Source organism: Besnoitia besnoiti, chromosome IV, assembly GCF_002563875.1.
Source record: "Besnoitia besnoiti strain Bb-Ger1 chromosome IV, whole genome shotgun sequence".
In the NCBI taxonomy this organism is placed as follows: domain Eukaryota; phylum Apicomplexa; class Conoidasida; order Eucoccidiorida; family Sarcocystidae; genus Besnoitia; species Besnoitia besnoiti.
In genome coordinates, this window is record NC_042359.1 from 4,435,045 (window position 1) to 4,448,242 (window position 13,198).

The following is a 13,198-nucleotide window of genomic DNA, read 5'->3' on the forward strand; positions in this document are numbered from 1 at the left end:
GATGTTTCCTGATGTGTTTGTGTCTCCGCAGTTCGACTTCGGCTCTGCGTATCCGAGCGTCGATTGGGGGTTTCGCTGCCAGGTGGAGGCGTATCGGCGCTTCACGCGGCCACAGACGCATCCGGCCTTGGAGCTGCTTCTCGTGACCTACGATGCCGCGTTTTCTTTGATTCACCACGTTGTTGAAGATCTGTCGCCGTTCCTCTATCATTTTTCGACATCCCCGTCCTCGGCCTCGAGTCTGCTCACCGCGTTGGGAGGCCCCGCCTTCGCGAGCGCCGTGGCGGCGCTGCGGCCTCTGTTGCTTTCGCAGGAGTTCGTTTTTTCTCGACCCTCCCCGTCGTTCTGTGCGTCGCAAGCACCCCGTCGCAGCGTCCCCGATCTGACGCCTGCCCACTCGACGCAGGCTTCTCTGCCCTCCTCAGCCGCCGCCTGCCGTTTGTTTCCCTCCTCCCTCTTCGGCGCTGGCGGGGCCGACGCTTCTGCGGTCGCGTCGCTTGTCCCGTGGGCGTCGTGCGCCGGTAGCCTCTACGCCGCGGCCTCTGAAGTGCGGCGACTGGCGCTCGAGTCTGGCGTCGCGCGCGAGCAAAGCGTCGGCGCGCCTCCTCGTCTTGCGTCTCTCTTTTCTTCCAGCTTCTCGCCGCGTCATCCAGTCTCTGCCTCACCTGATTCCTCGCGTCTTTTTCCGTCAAGTCTCTCGGTTCAATCCTCATCGAAGTCTTCTGTCCTGCCCTCAGGGGCTCCTGCTCGCTCTCCGTTGGACCGCTGTTTCGTGGCGTCTGCGTCCTCTTGTTCTGCCTCGGCGCCTTCGGGTGGCGCGCCGTCGGCGGCCGCGCCCGCGCTGCGCGACGCGCTGCTGGACTTCGTTCGCGGCGAGAGTGCGGCTGCTCGAGAGCTCATTTCGCTCGGCCGGCGTTTCTTCGCTAGTCCTCTCTCGCGCCTCGCGGGGCAGCAGCTCCTTCCCGGCGACTTTTCGCATATGGCGGCCGCCGAGCGCGCGCTTCTTGCGCTGCATCTGCTTCTGCTGCCGGCCGCAGCTGACCTCTTCCTCGCGCTCTACGGCGGATGCCAAGAAGCAGAAGCGAGGAAGTCCGAGACGCGGCCCAAGCCGGGGACGGAGGCGGACGCAGGGAGCCCCGCATCTTCGTCATCTTCCTGCTCGTCTGCTGCCTCGTCTACTCGGTCCACAGCGTCTTCTGTCTCTCAGCCGCTGCCGCGGGCGCTTCAGCTGTTGTGGCACGCGGCGGCGCAGCGGGCGCGGCTGGCGGTGCATCGCAGCGCGCAGCTCGCGTCGGGCTCGCGCGAGTCTCCTGCAAGCTCGGCGCCCGCGCGAGCCGCAGCGGCGCCGGCTGAGGCCGCGTTTAAGTGGCAAAGAGCCGCGATTGCCCAGCGCATCACCGACTGCGCGCTGTTTGTCCTCGCCAGCCTGCGGCTGTCGCCAACCGCTCTGGCGGCTCGCCGCGCCCGGCGCTTTTCGAAAACGCACTCTCTGCCGCTGGAGCCCATGGGCCTGCGCGCGTGGCTCCTGAGCGACGTCTCGCTGCAGGCTGTGCTGCGTCTCGTCGTGAACAGCGCGGCGTCTCCGGTACCTTCGTCGCTGCAGATCGCGAGCTTCAGCGTCGCTGTCGAGCTGCTGCAAAGCTACAACGCGCGCCTCTGCCTCGCCGCGCAGGCGCTTGAGTTCCTTCTCCACGGCCTCCAGCGGACCGTCGTCCTCCGCGGCCTCCTCCGCCGGCGCCTCGAGAGCCATCAAGGAAGCGAAGAAGGCGGGCACCACGCGGCTCACTGTGACGCAGCGAGCGGCGATGGAGCCGCGCACGCCGCCGGGGCCTCGGGCGCCGTCGCGGGGGACGGGAAGGCGACGCAGGGGGAGGGCTTCGTTGGCAGCGAAGGAGACAGCACGGCAGGCGAAACAGATCTCGAGAGCGAGGAGGAGTCCGTCGCGTGGGACGGCTCGGCCCAAGTCGGCGAACTTTCGTGCTTGGCCGTCGATGCTTCATGGCGTCTTCTGCGCTTCCTCGACGGCCTCGCGGGGGCCCTTCTGGCTGAGACACCAGACGAAGAAGACGCGCTGCCTCTCGTCGCGCCGTCTGCACTGCCGAGGTAGGCCGCGAGAAGTAGTGTGAAGATACGCCTACGTATATATATATATATATATATATATATAGGCGCAAGTAGAAGAAAAGGTCGACCTGCGAGCTGCGTTCATTTCCAGCCAGATGTCGCCAGATTCAAGTTTCGACATGCAGAGTGTAGGGGGGGCAACGCAGTTGCGCGGAACGTGGGTCTTGAGTTGTTGTGTCTCTGCGTCGTGTGCAGATGCTTTCTGACCGACTACGAGAAGCTACTTCGGCCGGTCCTCTCGTTCTGTGGAGCGCCGTTCGCCCTGGCGCTCATGTTGCCGCGCCGCTCGCTCGCCCCTCTGCCTCTCCCTGCCCTCCCGCAGTTCCTGCTGCAGACATTTCTCTGCTGCTCCGCCGGAGGGTCGTCCGCCTCCTCGTCCTCCCCTTCGTTGTCCGCTCTCGCCTCCGACTTGTTTGCGCAGCGCGCCTCGCTGTCTCGTCCGGTGCGGGGCGTATCTCTGGAGCCCGGCGCAGCCCCCGCCTGCGGCGACGCTCTGGTCTCCGCGCTGTGTGGGGTCACGGAGACGCTTGCGCAGTTCCTCTTTCTCTCGGCCGCGGGCCCCGCCGCGCCACCCAGCGTCCACAGCCCGGCGTACCCCTACGGGTTCGCCGCCCAGGTGGCGGCGCTGTCCCGCGCGTGGCTCGCGCCCTTCCTTGTCGCGCTCCTTGTGAGCGCCACCGCCGCGCGCTGCGCCCGCCTGGCGGCCTTCGGTCTCTGGGCGCCGCGGCGCCCGACAGGGCACGATCCCACGGCGGAGGCGGCGGACGCCCGCGCAGGTGGCAGAGACGCTGCTGCTGCACAGAGCGAACGAGCTGCGACGCGGCGACGAGAAGCCGAGAGCTTGCGCGGTGCGCGCGAGCAGGCCCTAGCCGTCTTGAGGTGCGTAGAGAGTGTCGTGGATGCGGCGGGAGTCGCGCTTCATAGAATGCTTGAATGGCAGACTCCGAAGCGCCATTTCCTCATCCCTGACGTTTTCTCGGGCCCTGCGCCAACTGAGACTGGTGCGCGGCTGCCGCAGCTGCGCGCCAGCCGGGTAGGGAGTGCGCAACGCGAAGGAGAGGCGCCCGTGATGCTGGCGGGCTGCGCCGTGGAGCAGCTTTCGAGTATAGGGCGGCGTGACAGCTGGCTCGCGGGGCGCCGTTCCTGGAGGGACGACGGCGACGGGTCCTTGATGTCCTCGTATCGGCGAGCCTTTCGAAGGCGCTCGTCCTCTTCCTGCTGGTCTACCGCCGGTGGGAAGGATGGCGTCCTGCGTGTGCCGCCCTGTCTCTCCCCTGGGAACAAGCCTGCGTTCCCGCCGACGAGCCGCCCGCTGCCGCCAGTGAGCTACAGCGACGCGCTTGTCGAGGTCGCCCTGGTGTTTGTTCCGCTAAGCTCTTCAGATCCCGCGCCTGCTGTCTCTTGTTCGTCGGCTCCCCACCCTTCGCAGGGCCCAGCGCCTTCCAGCGTGCGCACCGCGGCGCTGGAGTCGATTCCGGCCGAGGCCACAGTCACCAGGCTGCTTGAGAGACACTTCCGAAGAGTCGATCAGTGCGTAGTAAACATTCGCCTGCGTGGCAAGGGCGGAGACTCGCCCGCGGAGACGGACCAAGAAAACAGTCTTGCTGGACAGACCGCGTCTGCTGAGGCGACGCCACACTGTCGCAGTGGTGCGCCGGCACCTGCGGCCGCGGGTCGAGAGCTGCCCGCGTCGCCCGGAGCTGCCTCTGAAGAGCTTCAGGCTGCTCCTGCGGCGGCTTCTAGCTCGCCGGTCGGTGCCCCGCTTTCGGCGCCGTCGACGCGGCCTGCGGCGGCGGTGCGCGTGGAGCTGTGGGCGCGGACGGCGGGGCAGGCCTTCGCAGATCTGCTATCAGCGGAGGATCCCCTCTCCTCGCCTGGCTTCGAGAAGAAGCACTCCGGCGGCGCGGGCGCCGCCCACCATCGTCGCCGGCGTGTGCGCTACTCGTGCTATGCGATCGTCACGCCGAAGAAGCGGGAAACAGGCGTCCTGCAGCGGGTGGTCGATGGAGCTCAGCGGGGGCGCAGCGCAGATCTGTTGGGCGCGGTGGCGGAGACGCTTGCCGAGGGGGAGCGTGCGTCGCAGCAGGTGGGCGTCGTGCGGGCGACTGAGAGAGCGGTCGCCGCACAGAGTGGAGAGCGAATCGAGCGCGAGACGCCGGGAGGCGGTGTGGAGGCAGGAGGCTCGGTGCTTCGGCGCACGCCGTCGCTGCGGGCGCGCTTCCTCGTCGGGCTCGACGGGGCGAGGGCGCCGGCCGATACCGCGGGGTTTCTCCTCGCGCCTTCTCGTCCAGGGGGTCGTGGTAGTAGCGGAGATCACGCGCAGCTCACCGCACCGTCCGCGTCTTCCTCGCCGAGGCTGCCGGCGCGCGCGGAGAGTCCGCAGTTCTCGACAGACTCGCCTCCGCTGTCTTCTTCTTCCTCGCCCTCTAGAGAGCTCGAGCCGCGGTCGCGGGAGGGCGGGGCCTCGACGGCGGAGGGCGCCGCCGCCGCGGAGCCCGCGAGCCCCCCCGTTCCGGGGTCGCGCGGAGCGGGCAAGGCAGAGGGCCGTGAAGATCGCGAAGAGGAGGGCGAGAAGGAGTGGTGGCGGGCGGACCCCGAGAGCTCAACCAAAACTAAGCTGGTGCAGCTCGCCGAGAAGAAGGGCAGGGTACCCGCGTGGCTGGGCACCACACCGTTCATCCGCCTCCTCGTCCCCGATGCGCAGGCCTGGCAAGCGGCCGCCGAATGCGCGGCGCTCGCGAGCGAGCCGCGCGTGATCTTCTGCGCCGGCGACCGCATGCCCGCGGGAGGTGCGCAGGCGAACCACGCAGTCGTCGCGCGAGTGCGCCTTGCGAGGGACGCGGAGGCGGGCGCGATGGCAACCCCGACCAGCGCGACGGCAGCGAGGCGTGACAGCCCGCGTGTCGAGCCAGCAAGACGCTGGCGCGGAGAGAGCGCCGAGGGGAAGGCACAAGGGCGCCGCAGCGAGCGACGAGGCGTGTGGGGAGGTTTCGCGACCATGCAGCCGGGCGGCATCGTGGCTGAGATGGGCGCACTGTGCGAGCTGACAGCCGACCAGCTTCAGCGGGGCTTCGACTCACAAATTCTCGCGCTTTCCGCCTCGAATGCTCACCGCGTAGGAACTGTCGGTCGCCGAGACGCTCTACCTCTGCACGTCCTCCCTGCCTCCTGCTCCTCCCCGCCTCGCGGCTGCTCTTCGGCTGGCGTCCATTCTAACCTCGTCTCATCCTCGTCGAGTGTGGTGGCAAACGCTCTCCCCGCCGCAGCGCCGCGCGCCGACAGGTGTCTGAGTCTGCGGCAGCAGTGCGTCGCAGCTTTGCAGGCCCTGGACGCCCTCGAGATGCAGCGCAACTGGCTCCACGTGGTCGCCGCGATTTGCGAGTACCTCTGGATGGCCTTTCGCGCCGCAGTGACGCTCGCGCTAAGCCCGCAGGTGCGCGCGATTTCGGCCTTCCTCGCCGCAACCGCGCAAGCAGCTGATGGCGCCGCACTCGCCTCAGAGGCGCCCAAGGCTGGGGGCCGCCGAGGCGACCGCGAACGGGAGGCAGGCGGCCCCGCGCCAGATGAAGAGACGCTGGCCGCGTGCATGCACAGCCAAGCAGCTCGACAGGACAGAACAGAAATCCGAGAAGAAGGAACCACGCGTGGGGCGCATAGGCGCGCAAACGTGCACACTGACGCAGGCGCGAGCGTGGGCATCTCGCCTGTCGGCACGTGTCTCAAACACTTTGCTTCGCTTCTGATGTGGAGTGTTGAGCACCTCGAGCACGCGTCGTCCAAGGTCGGAGACGGCTCAGGCGTTGCGGGCTGTCGTGATGTTGCAGCCGACGGCGCGGCGAGAGGGGGAAGGAGCGCCCCGGTGCCTTCTTTGTCGCACTGCCTGCGTCGGGTCCTCGGAGAAGGCCCGCCGGCATCACGCGGCAGCGGCTGCGAGGGAGCGAATCGAGAGGATGGAGCAGTTTCGTTCCTCCCTTCTGCGGGTCCTGCGCAGGTCGCTTCTCTCATGCTCCGCCTTCTCGATGTCTCCTCAGGTGTCTCAAGGGATCTTGACAAGCAGGCCTCCGCGTCAGTTTCCTCGTCGAACGGCGGACCCGGCAGCAGGGCGGCTCCGCGCGACGATGCTGCATCGTCATCATCATCTGCGTCGTCGCCCGCCCCCTCCCTCTCACCCGCAGCCTCTGCGGCGTCGTCGACGCTCCGCCCTTCTCCGCTGCTGGCGCTGCACATTGCGGCGCAGCGCTACTTCCATCTGACGCCCGCGCAGATGCCGCCTCTGCTGCCTGAGATGTGCATCCCCGGGGTCGGCCTGGGCAGTAACTACTTGACCGATCTCTTCTGGCACACGACGCTTCAAAGAGAGTCCTGCGCGCCGCCGTTCGCTTCCTCCTCGGCAGCCGCGGCAGGAACGGCGCACGCGGTCGCCCGCCGCGAGTCACCCAGGCTGGCGGCGCAGGCCGCGCTGCAGGCAGCCCTGGCGGCGCACCTTCGCCGCCTCGCGAGGCTTAGAAGCGGCCGCCAGCAGCGCCAGCCGTCTGTCTGCGGAGCTGGCGGACGCGACGAGGCGCGGAGGAAGATCACGGCGGAGCTCGGCGGCCGAATACGAAGGCAGGACCGGGCCGAGGGCGAGGAGGCGCACGTGGAGGCAGGAGGAGATGCAGGGGGACGGGAAGCATTCGGGGTGCCGGCGTCGCGAGAGCGAGCTCGCCACGACGGCCGTGGTGTGGGCTCCGAAGCCCCGAAGTGGATCTCATGCACCGAACAGTGGCCGCTGTGCCTGACTGCCGAGACGATTGCCGTCGCCCTTCTGCAGCTGCTCCAGTGGCTGTTTGAGTCTCGAGGGGTCGATGTCGCTGACGAAGGCGACACGCACGTCCAGGCTCTGTGGGGTATCTCGCCTGCCGCGGGCGCTCTTGCGTCGCTGCGAAGGAGGGAGGCCGAAGAAGCAAACGCATGCGCGGAGGGCGGAGCCGAGCAGGACGGCACTTTTCAGCAGGGCCTCGGCGACCGCGAGAGGTGTGAGGACTTCTGGATGGAAAACCTGCTGCCTCGGCTTCTCGCCACGAGTGTGTGGGGGCGGCCGTACCTAGGCAGATGTGTGTTTCGCTTTTTGCGTCTTCTTCTTCTCGCCCGCTTCCGCGCCGCGGCGTCGCGCGTCTCGATACTCGCGCGGAGACAGAGGCGACAGCCCGCGACAGCGCGGCTCGCCGGCAGGCCCTGTGAGGAGGGGAAACACTCCGCGGATTCTCCTCCTGTTCCATTCGTCACTTCGGTTGCCGATCTGGTCCCCACCCCGGTCGCGCTCGCGCCGCTGCTTCCCGCGCCTCCCGCGTGGCTGCTGTGGGACTTCACCGGCCTCGGCGTGTCGCAGGCGAGGGACGCCGAAGGCGGCGTCTGTGTGTTTTCTCCGTCTTTCGAAGCGGAAAGTCAAGGGGCGCGGTCTCCACAGCACGCCTTGCAGCATGACACCGAAGTGCCAGTGAGGCAAACCGCTTTCATGCACACGCCGGTCACCCAGACTCTACACACAGGCCCCCAAGGCGAGACCGCCGAAGATGCCAAACAGACACAAGGCCGCGAGAGGTTCGATGAAGAACCGCAGAAACGTGTGGCGAAAGAGGGATGGAGGCCGCTTAGCTCCCAGGGATCTGCAGGGGCCCAGAAACGCGGCGCGGGGGCCTTGGCGCCTCAGCTCTCGCCGCTGGGGTCGGAACTCGGAGACGCCGCGCCCGCGTCGCCTCCCCTTGTATCTGGCTCTGCTTCACACGCAGGCGCACGTGAAGAGCCTCGGCTTCCCGCGGCCGCCTCGCCGCGGAAGCGCCAGAAGTCCTACGCCGTTCCTGCGCCGCCTGCGGGTCGGTCCGACGCGTCCGCGCCCCTGTGGCGCGCGCCGTCGCTTCTGCCTCTGGTGGTGCTTAGGGCGGCGCTGCCGCTGCCTCTCTCGGGGCCCTGCTGGTACCGGCTGGCTCTCAAGCCGGGCTGCGGATGGTTCAAGTTGACGGCGCTGAACGGCTTCGCAGTTCGGCGCATTTGCCTTGGCCAGGCGAAGCAGTCGAGCCTCAAACACGCGGACCTCATGGCCTGCGCCGGCCTCGAAGTCTCCACGCAGAGGGCCGGCAAAGACTTCGGATTCAAGGTGAGGCGAGCCAGGCACTCCTAGCAGGCCTTCGCGGAAACGTGATCTGTGAAGCGACCTCCCTGTTTGTATCGTTCTCCGTATCTACCTGTCGATCCAAAATAGATGTGTTAACCTCGACGTAAAAATGTGCATTCGGGTGCTTTCGGACGGACTGCGAGTTTTTCCGTTCGGGCAGCATGTGCGTGCAAGCCTCGGGTGTCGGAGAGCGTGAGGGTAAGATCGCGGAGCTGCTCGGAGGTTCACTGGTGACTTATGCGCACGAACGAGCCGCCTGTCGTCGGCGAGGTGGGCTTCGACAGCCACCACAGGGAGCGCGCCGCCCTGAGTCTTTCTTCGTAGCTATCCCGCTCTCTCACTCCTGCGGCCCTGTTTGAATTCGAGTTCGTCGCGTATGTTGAGCATTTCTCTCGGTTCTCAGAGCCAGGTGACTCCGCTGGGGCAGCAGCTGACTGCGCTGGAGCAGGAGACGCAGCTGCGGCCGTCTGGGTATCCCATTCCGACGTCGTCCTTCATGGACATTATCACGCTCGCGAAGCCGGAGAAGAACGTCTTGAAAATACGGGTCGACGGCAAGGGGCTGTGGACCGTGCCTCTGCTGCATCCGCACGTGAAAGTCAGCTTGGCATCCCCGACGTCTCTCCTCTCGCGCGCCGCTGCCTCGTCTCGAGCCGAAGGCGGCTCGCAGCTTGACCTGCAAGCGAGCTCCGTAGGGCTAGGACGGTCGCGGGGCGGCAATGCGACGGCCGAATCTCGGCGCGTTCGCTCCTCGGTTTTCCGTGTGCCGGCGGACTCCTCAAATGCCGCTGGTGCCGACCGCCGCGGCCTCGACCGGGCACTGCCTCAGCTGTCAACGATGCACGAGCTGCATCTCTGCATTGTGACTCAGGTCTGCAGCAGGGACGCCTTTCAGCTGTACATACACCGGAACACGCCGGAGATGGATATGACGCTCAGACACCACAGGAAGTTGAATGCGCTCCTGCGGCGAGTGCACACGCTGCATGCGAGCTCGCTGAGGGTCCCCACGGCCGCGGAGACAGATCCGTTCCTCGCAGACTGCTGGCCGGTGCCTCTGCAGCAGCTGCCCGTTCTCCCCGCGTGCAACGCGCCGCCTAGTCTCAGGTTCGCGTCCTTCGCCTACCCGTCGCCTGCGACTTCGGTTTGCAAATTGCAGCCTCGCGCATCTCGACGCCAGAACGGGCAGCTCGGCGCCAGCGTCGGCCTCGCCTCTCCGTCAGCTTCCTCGTCGCTTTCGCGGCCCTCAGTGGGCGACGGCGTGGAGGCGCAGCGGAGGGCCGCGGAGCGGCTTCTCGCGCAGGAAGTCGACAGCCACGCGCAGGCGCTGCGCTGGCGGTGGGCGAGCCTGCTGGGCGACAACGCGCTGCTTCGGCAAAGCGTCCAGCTGCGGCGGAGTTTCCTCCTCGGCGTCTTGGCTATCCGCGCGGCGACGCGCCAGGTGCGCGCAGAGAGCGGCCTGCGAGGACGGAGGCGGCGGGAGGCGCAGCGCGGGTATGGGGAGCGTGGAACCGCGGCGTGGGGAGAAGAACCCGGGCGCTCCGAGGACGCAGACCGCGGCAACGGAGAGCGCTCGGGAAGAACGACAACGGGAGGCGCAAGCAGCGCAGCGCAGCGGACAGCGTGCGTCGCCGAGTCCAGCGGCAGAGACGAACTGGAGGAGCGGGACGTCGCGGAGCGAGAGGAAGGAGAGGCGCCCATCGTCGATACAGAGGAGGAGCTTCTGGGCGACTTCCTCACGGCGTTGCTGGACTCGATGGTCGATTCGCTCGACGAATTCGATGCGTGGACGCGGCAGAGTGTCCGCGCGCAGCCGCTCCCGTTTTCCGCTCTTTTTTCGGCGGCTGCCTCACCCCGCTCCGCTCCGCCCGCCAGCGAGGTGCACAGAGACCCGCGGACAGGCCTGGACGGCGCTGTCGAGGCGAGGGAGAGAAGAGAGAAGAGCTTGGGCGGCGAGACGGCAACGAGGAGCCCCAGCGGGCCTTCGCCTTCGTCTGCCGCCTCCGAGCGCGGGCGTTTTTTCCACTTTCTGCACAAGCAGACGTCCGTGGAGGCGCTGAATCGGCTGCGCCAGGTGTTAAGTCGTCTCTCGTCTGTGCTGAAATTCTTCGTTCTCGACGGCGCCGCGGACGACGCTGAGACGCCCGCGGAGGTGCTGCCGCACCTGACGGGCGAGTCCTCTTTCAACGACTTTGAGCGGCTGTGGCTCTCTGGCGTTTTCCAAAAAAACCTGGGCGAGACTCTGCGAGAGGCCGCCAGCGCCGGCGGCAGTCGCGCTCCCGCCGCCGACCGCCGAAAACTGGCTCAGGCGCCCGCACAGAGTCTCCACACCTTCTCCAAGCCCTGGTTCCCACAAGGCGTTCAAGCGACAAACTACTGGGGCATCGCCGGCGCCCTCGCCTCCCCCGCGTTCGCCGAGCACCGGGTCTGGCGCCCGTTCTTCCTTCTCCGCGCTGACGGAGCCCAAGCAACGCAGGACCCGCGGTCCCCCTTCGGACCCGTCGGGCGGCCGGCCCCTAGGCTGTGGGGCGGTGAAGCCGTGGAGGAGGCAGAGGAGAAAGAAGCGCTCCTGCGACCAGAGCAGATGACAAACACGAACGAGACTTGTGCAGCAGGAAAGGCATCCGCGGAAAGCCAAGAAGAACATTCTTGCTGCGGTAGGCAGTCTGACTGGCGAGAGCTCTGGACTCTTGCGTGCGACATGAAGAGCGTGGACGACGCGCACTTCCTCGTTTGTCTCTTCCGGCTTCTCCCCGCCCGGGGCGGTCGCGTCCTGCTGCAGAGGATCCGCCAGGGCCTCAAGCGGCTGCTAGAGATCTGTGAGGCGTGCGGAGATCTGCGCGCCGATGCAGCCGACTCGCCGCAGCACGCTTGCTTCTCGGAGATTCGCCTGATGCGCCTGTCGCTCCTCTCTTCCTTCCTTAGCGTCCTCGGCGCGGCTGAAGGCGCGGCAGTCGTCGCCGCGAGACAGCCGCCCCAGAGGGTCCCCGCCGAGTGCCGGGGCGAAGCACGTGCCGCTGAAGCCACCTCTGCAGCAGGCGAGAGGGCAGAGGCTCCAGCGAAGTTTTCGAAGGAGTCTAGCCTCGAAACCGGGGCTGTGGGCGCTGAAGGTTCTCTCGCATCTGGCGCGCGCAGCCTCCGCCGGACCGAAGCGTCGGCGCTGGGCGTTGAAGACGCAGGCAATGCAGACGGACGCGAAGAGGGGCATGATGCTGAAGCAGAAATGATGCTTGCGCTCCTCACGCGCGCTGCGCCTTTGGTGGCAGCCAGCGTCCCGTTCCTCCGCCGGCGGAGCTGCAAGAGCGAGCCTGCGCCGAGCCTCAACCGCCTAGGCTGCGTGGCAGACTTGCCGCAGCTCTGCGCCATCAAAGCCGATGTGCTGCTGCAGCGCTTCCAGCTACTCTCGTACCTCTCCCACGCTTCGGGCTACGCCGCACTTTCGCTTCCGCACCCTCCGCCGCAGCCGCCAGCGCCAGCCGCGCCGCCATGCGCCGCACCTTGCGGCGAGCAGAGGCGCAGACGCGCCGAGGCGAAGGACAAGCAGAGAGCGCGAATGGCAGAGGGCGAACGAGATAAGTGGCGACATCGCGAGAGGAAGCGAGAAGCTGGCAGGGATGAAAAGGCGCAGACCGCGTCCGATGCAACAACGTGCGCCTGTTGTGGTTGCTGGCTCGACGGGGAAACCGCCGACACTGAACACAGCTGCAGGATGAAACCGGCAACACGAGCGACTCATGAATGCCTTTCCAGTTCTACGCTTTTCAGCGCAGACCCGCTGCCGAGTCTCGCAGGGCCCCAGGTCATGTGTGAGAGAGAGACCCCGGAAACAGAGGCGGCGAAGAGCGGAGACACGAGGACGGGTGGAGTCGTCCGCCCAAAGACTCTCACGGCCGCCATCAACGCGTACAAGAAGCCGTGGAAGCCCCAGGAGCGTCCGCCACTCATTCGCGTGGCGCTGCTCACAGAGCTCCTTGAGTCTTGGCGGCTGCTTCCGCCGCGGGGGAGCGAGGCCAGCCACGCATTCTTCGCCCTGCTCTTCCTCCTTGCCCGCGCCACGGCGGCAGCTTTCGGGCTCGCGCATTCTGCAGAGCTCCAGTCCGCGAGATTCGCTCGCGGCTCGGACGCCCGCGGACGAGGCGGCGATCGTCCGAGAGGCCCGGGCACCGGAACGGAGCGAGGCGAAGCTGGCGGGAGAGACCTCGGCACAACCACGAAGCCTGCAGCGGCTCAGGAGGCCGCTGACGATGATCTGCATCTGGGGTCAAGAGGACAGGATAGACGCACAGAGCCGAGGCAAGGAGAAGAGTATCGAGATGGAACTTGCGACAGGGAGGAACGCACGGATGGATGGTCGCCGTCGGCGACGATCGCAGAAGCCTCCGAGCTAGACAAAGAACTCTGGGAGGGCGTGGTGACGTGGCCGCAAGTCTTTTGGCTCTTTGAGCAGCTGCCGCGTCTGCTGCCTGTCTCGGATATGTCCCGCTGGTCGTACGGGGAGGTGGCGGCCTCAGTTTTGAATCGGCTCGCGTCGGCGGTCTCCTTCCCGTCGCCTCCCGCCTCGGCGGACGCTTCGCTTTCTTCGTTCTTCTCGTCGCAGAACCGAGACAAGGAGCGACGCCTCGCGCTCGAGGGGACCTGGGCGTTGTACAGGGCGGACGACGACATCTTCCGGCTGGCCCACGAGACACAGTTGACGTCGCATCTCGCCTTTCTTCATCGGCACGACTACGCGTCCTCGTGCATCATCAACACGCCGTCGTCCGTGTCTCCCTCCTGCGCGCCGTTTTTCCTCTGCCCGCCCGCCGCCGCGACCACGGCCGCCGCCTCTCTGTCGCTTCTCAACTACGAATTCGACCCCTTCGCGTCTGCGCAGCAAACGGCCTTTTGGCGCCCAGTCGTCACGTATGTAGACGACGTCCGCGG

General features: G+C 67.1%; 1 protein-coding gene across 1 annotated transcript in view; it reads left to right on the top strand.

The window, feature by feature from the left end:
• The window catches only part of BESB_057190 (uncharacterized protein), a gene marked incomplete at both ends in the record, with an annotated part of 54,649 nt that overhangs the window by 11,433 nt on the left and 30,018 nt on the right, over positions 1-13,198 (top strand). The window contains 3 exons of the mRNA XM_029364154.1: positions 32-2,103; positions 2,320-8,257; positions 8,679-13,177. Coding sequence (XP_029220077.1) covers positions 32-2,103; positions 2,320-8,257; positions 8,679-13,177 — 12,509 coding nt within the window. The remainder of the gene's footprint in view (positions 1-31; positions 2,104-2,319; positions 8,258-8,678; positions 13,178-13,198) is intronic.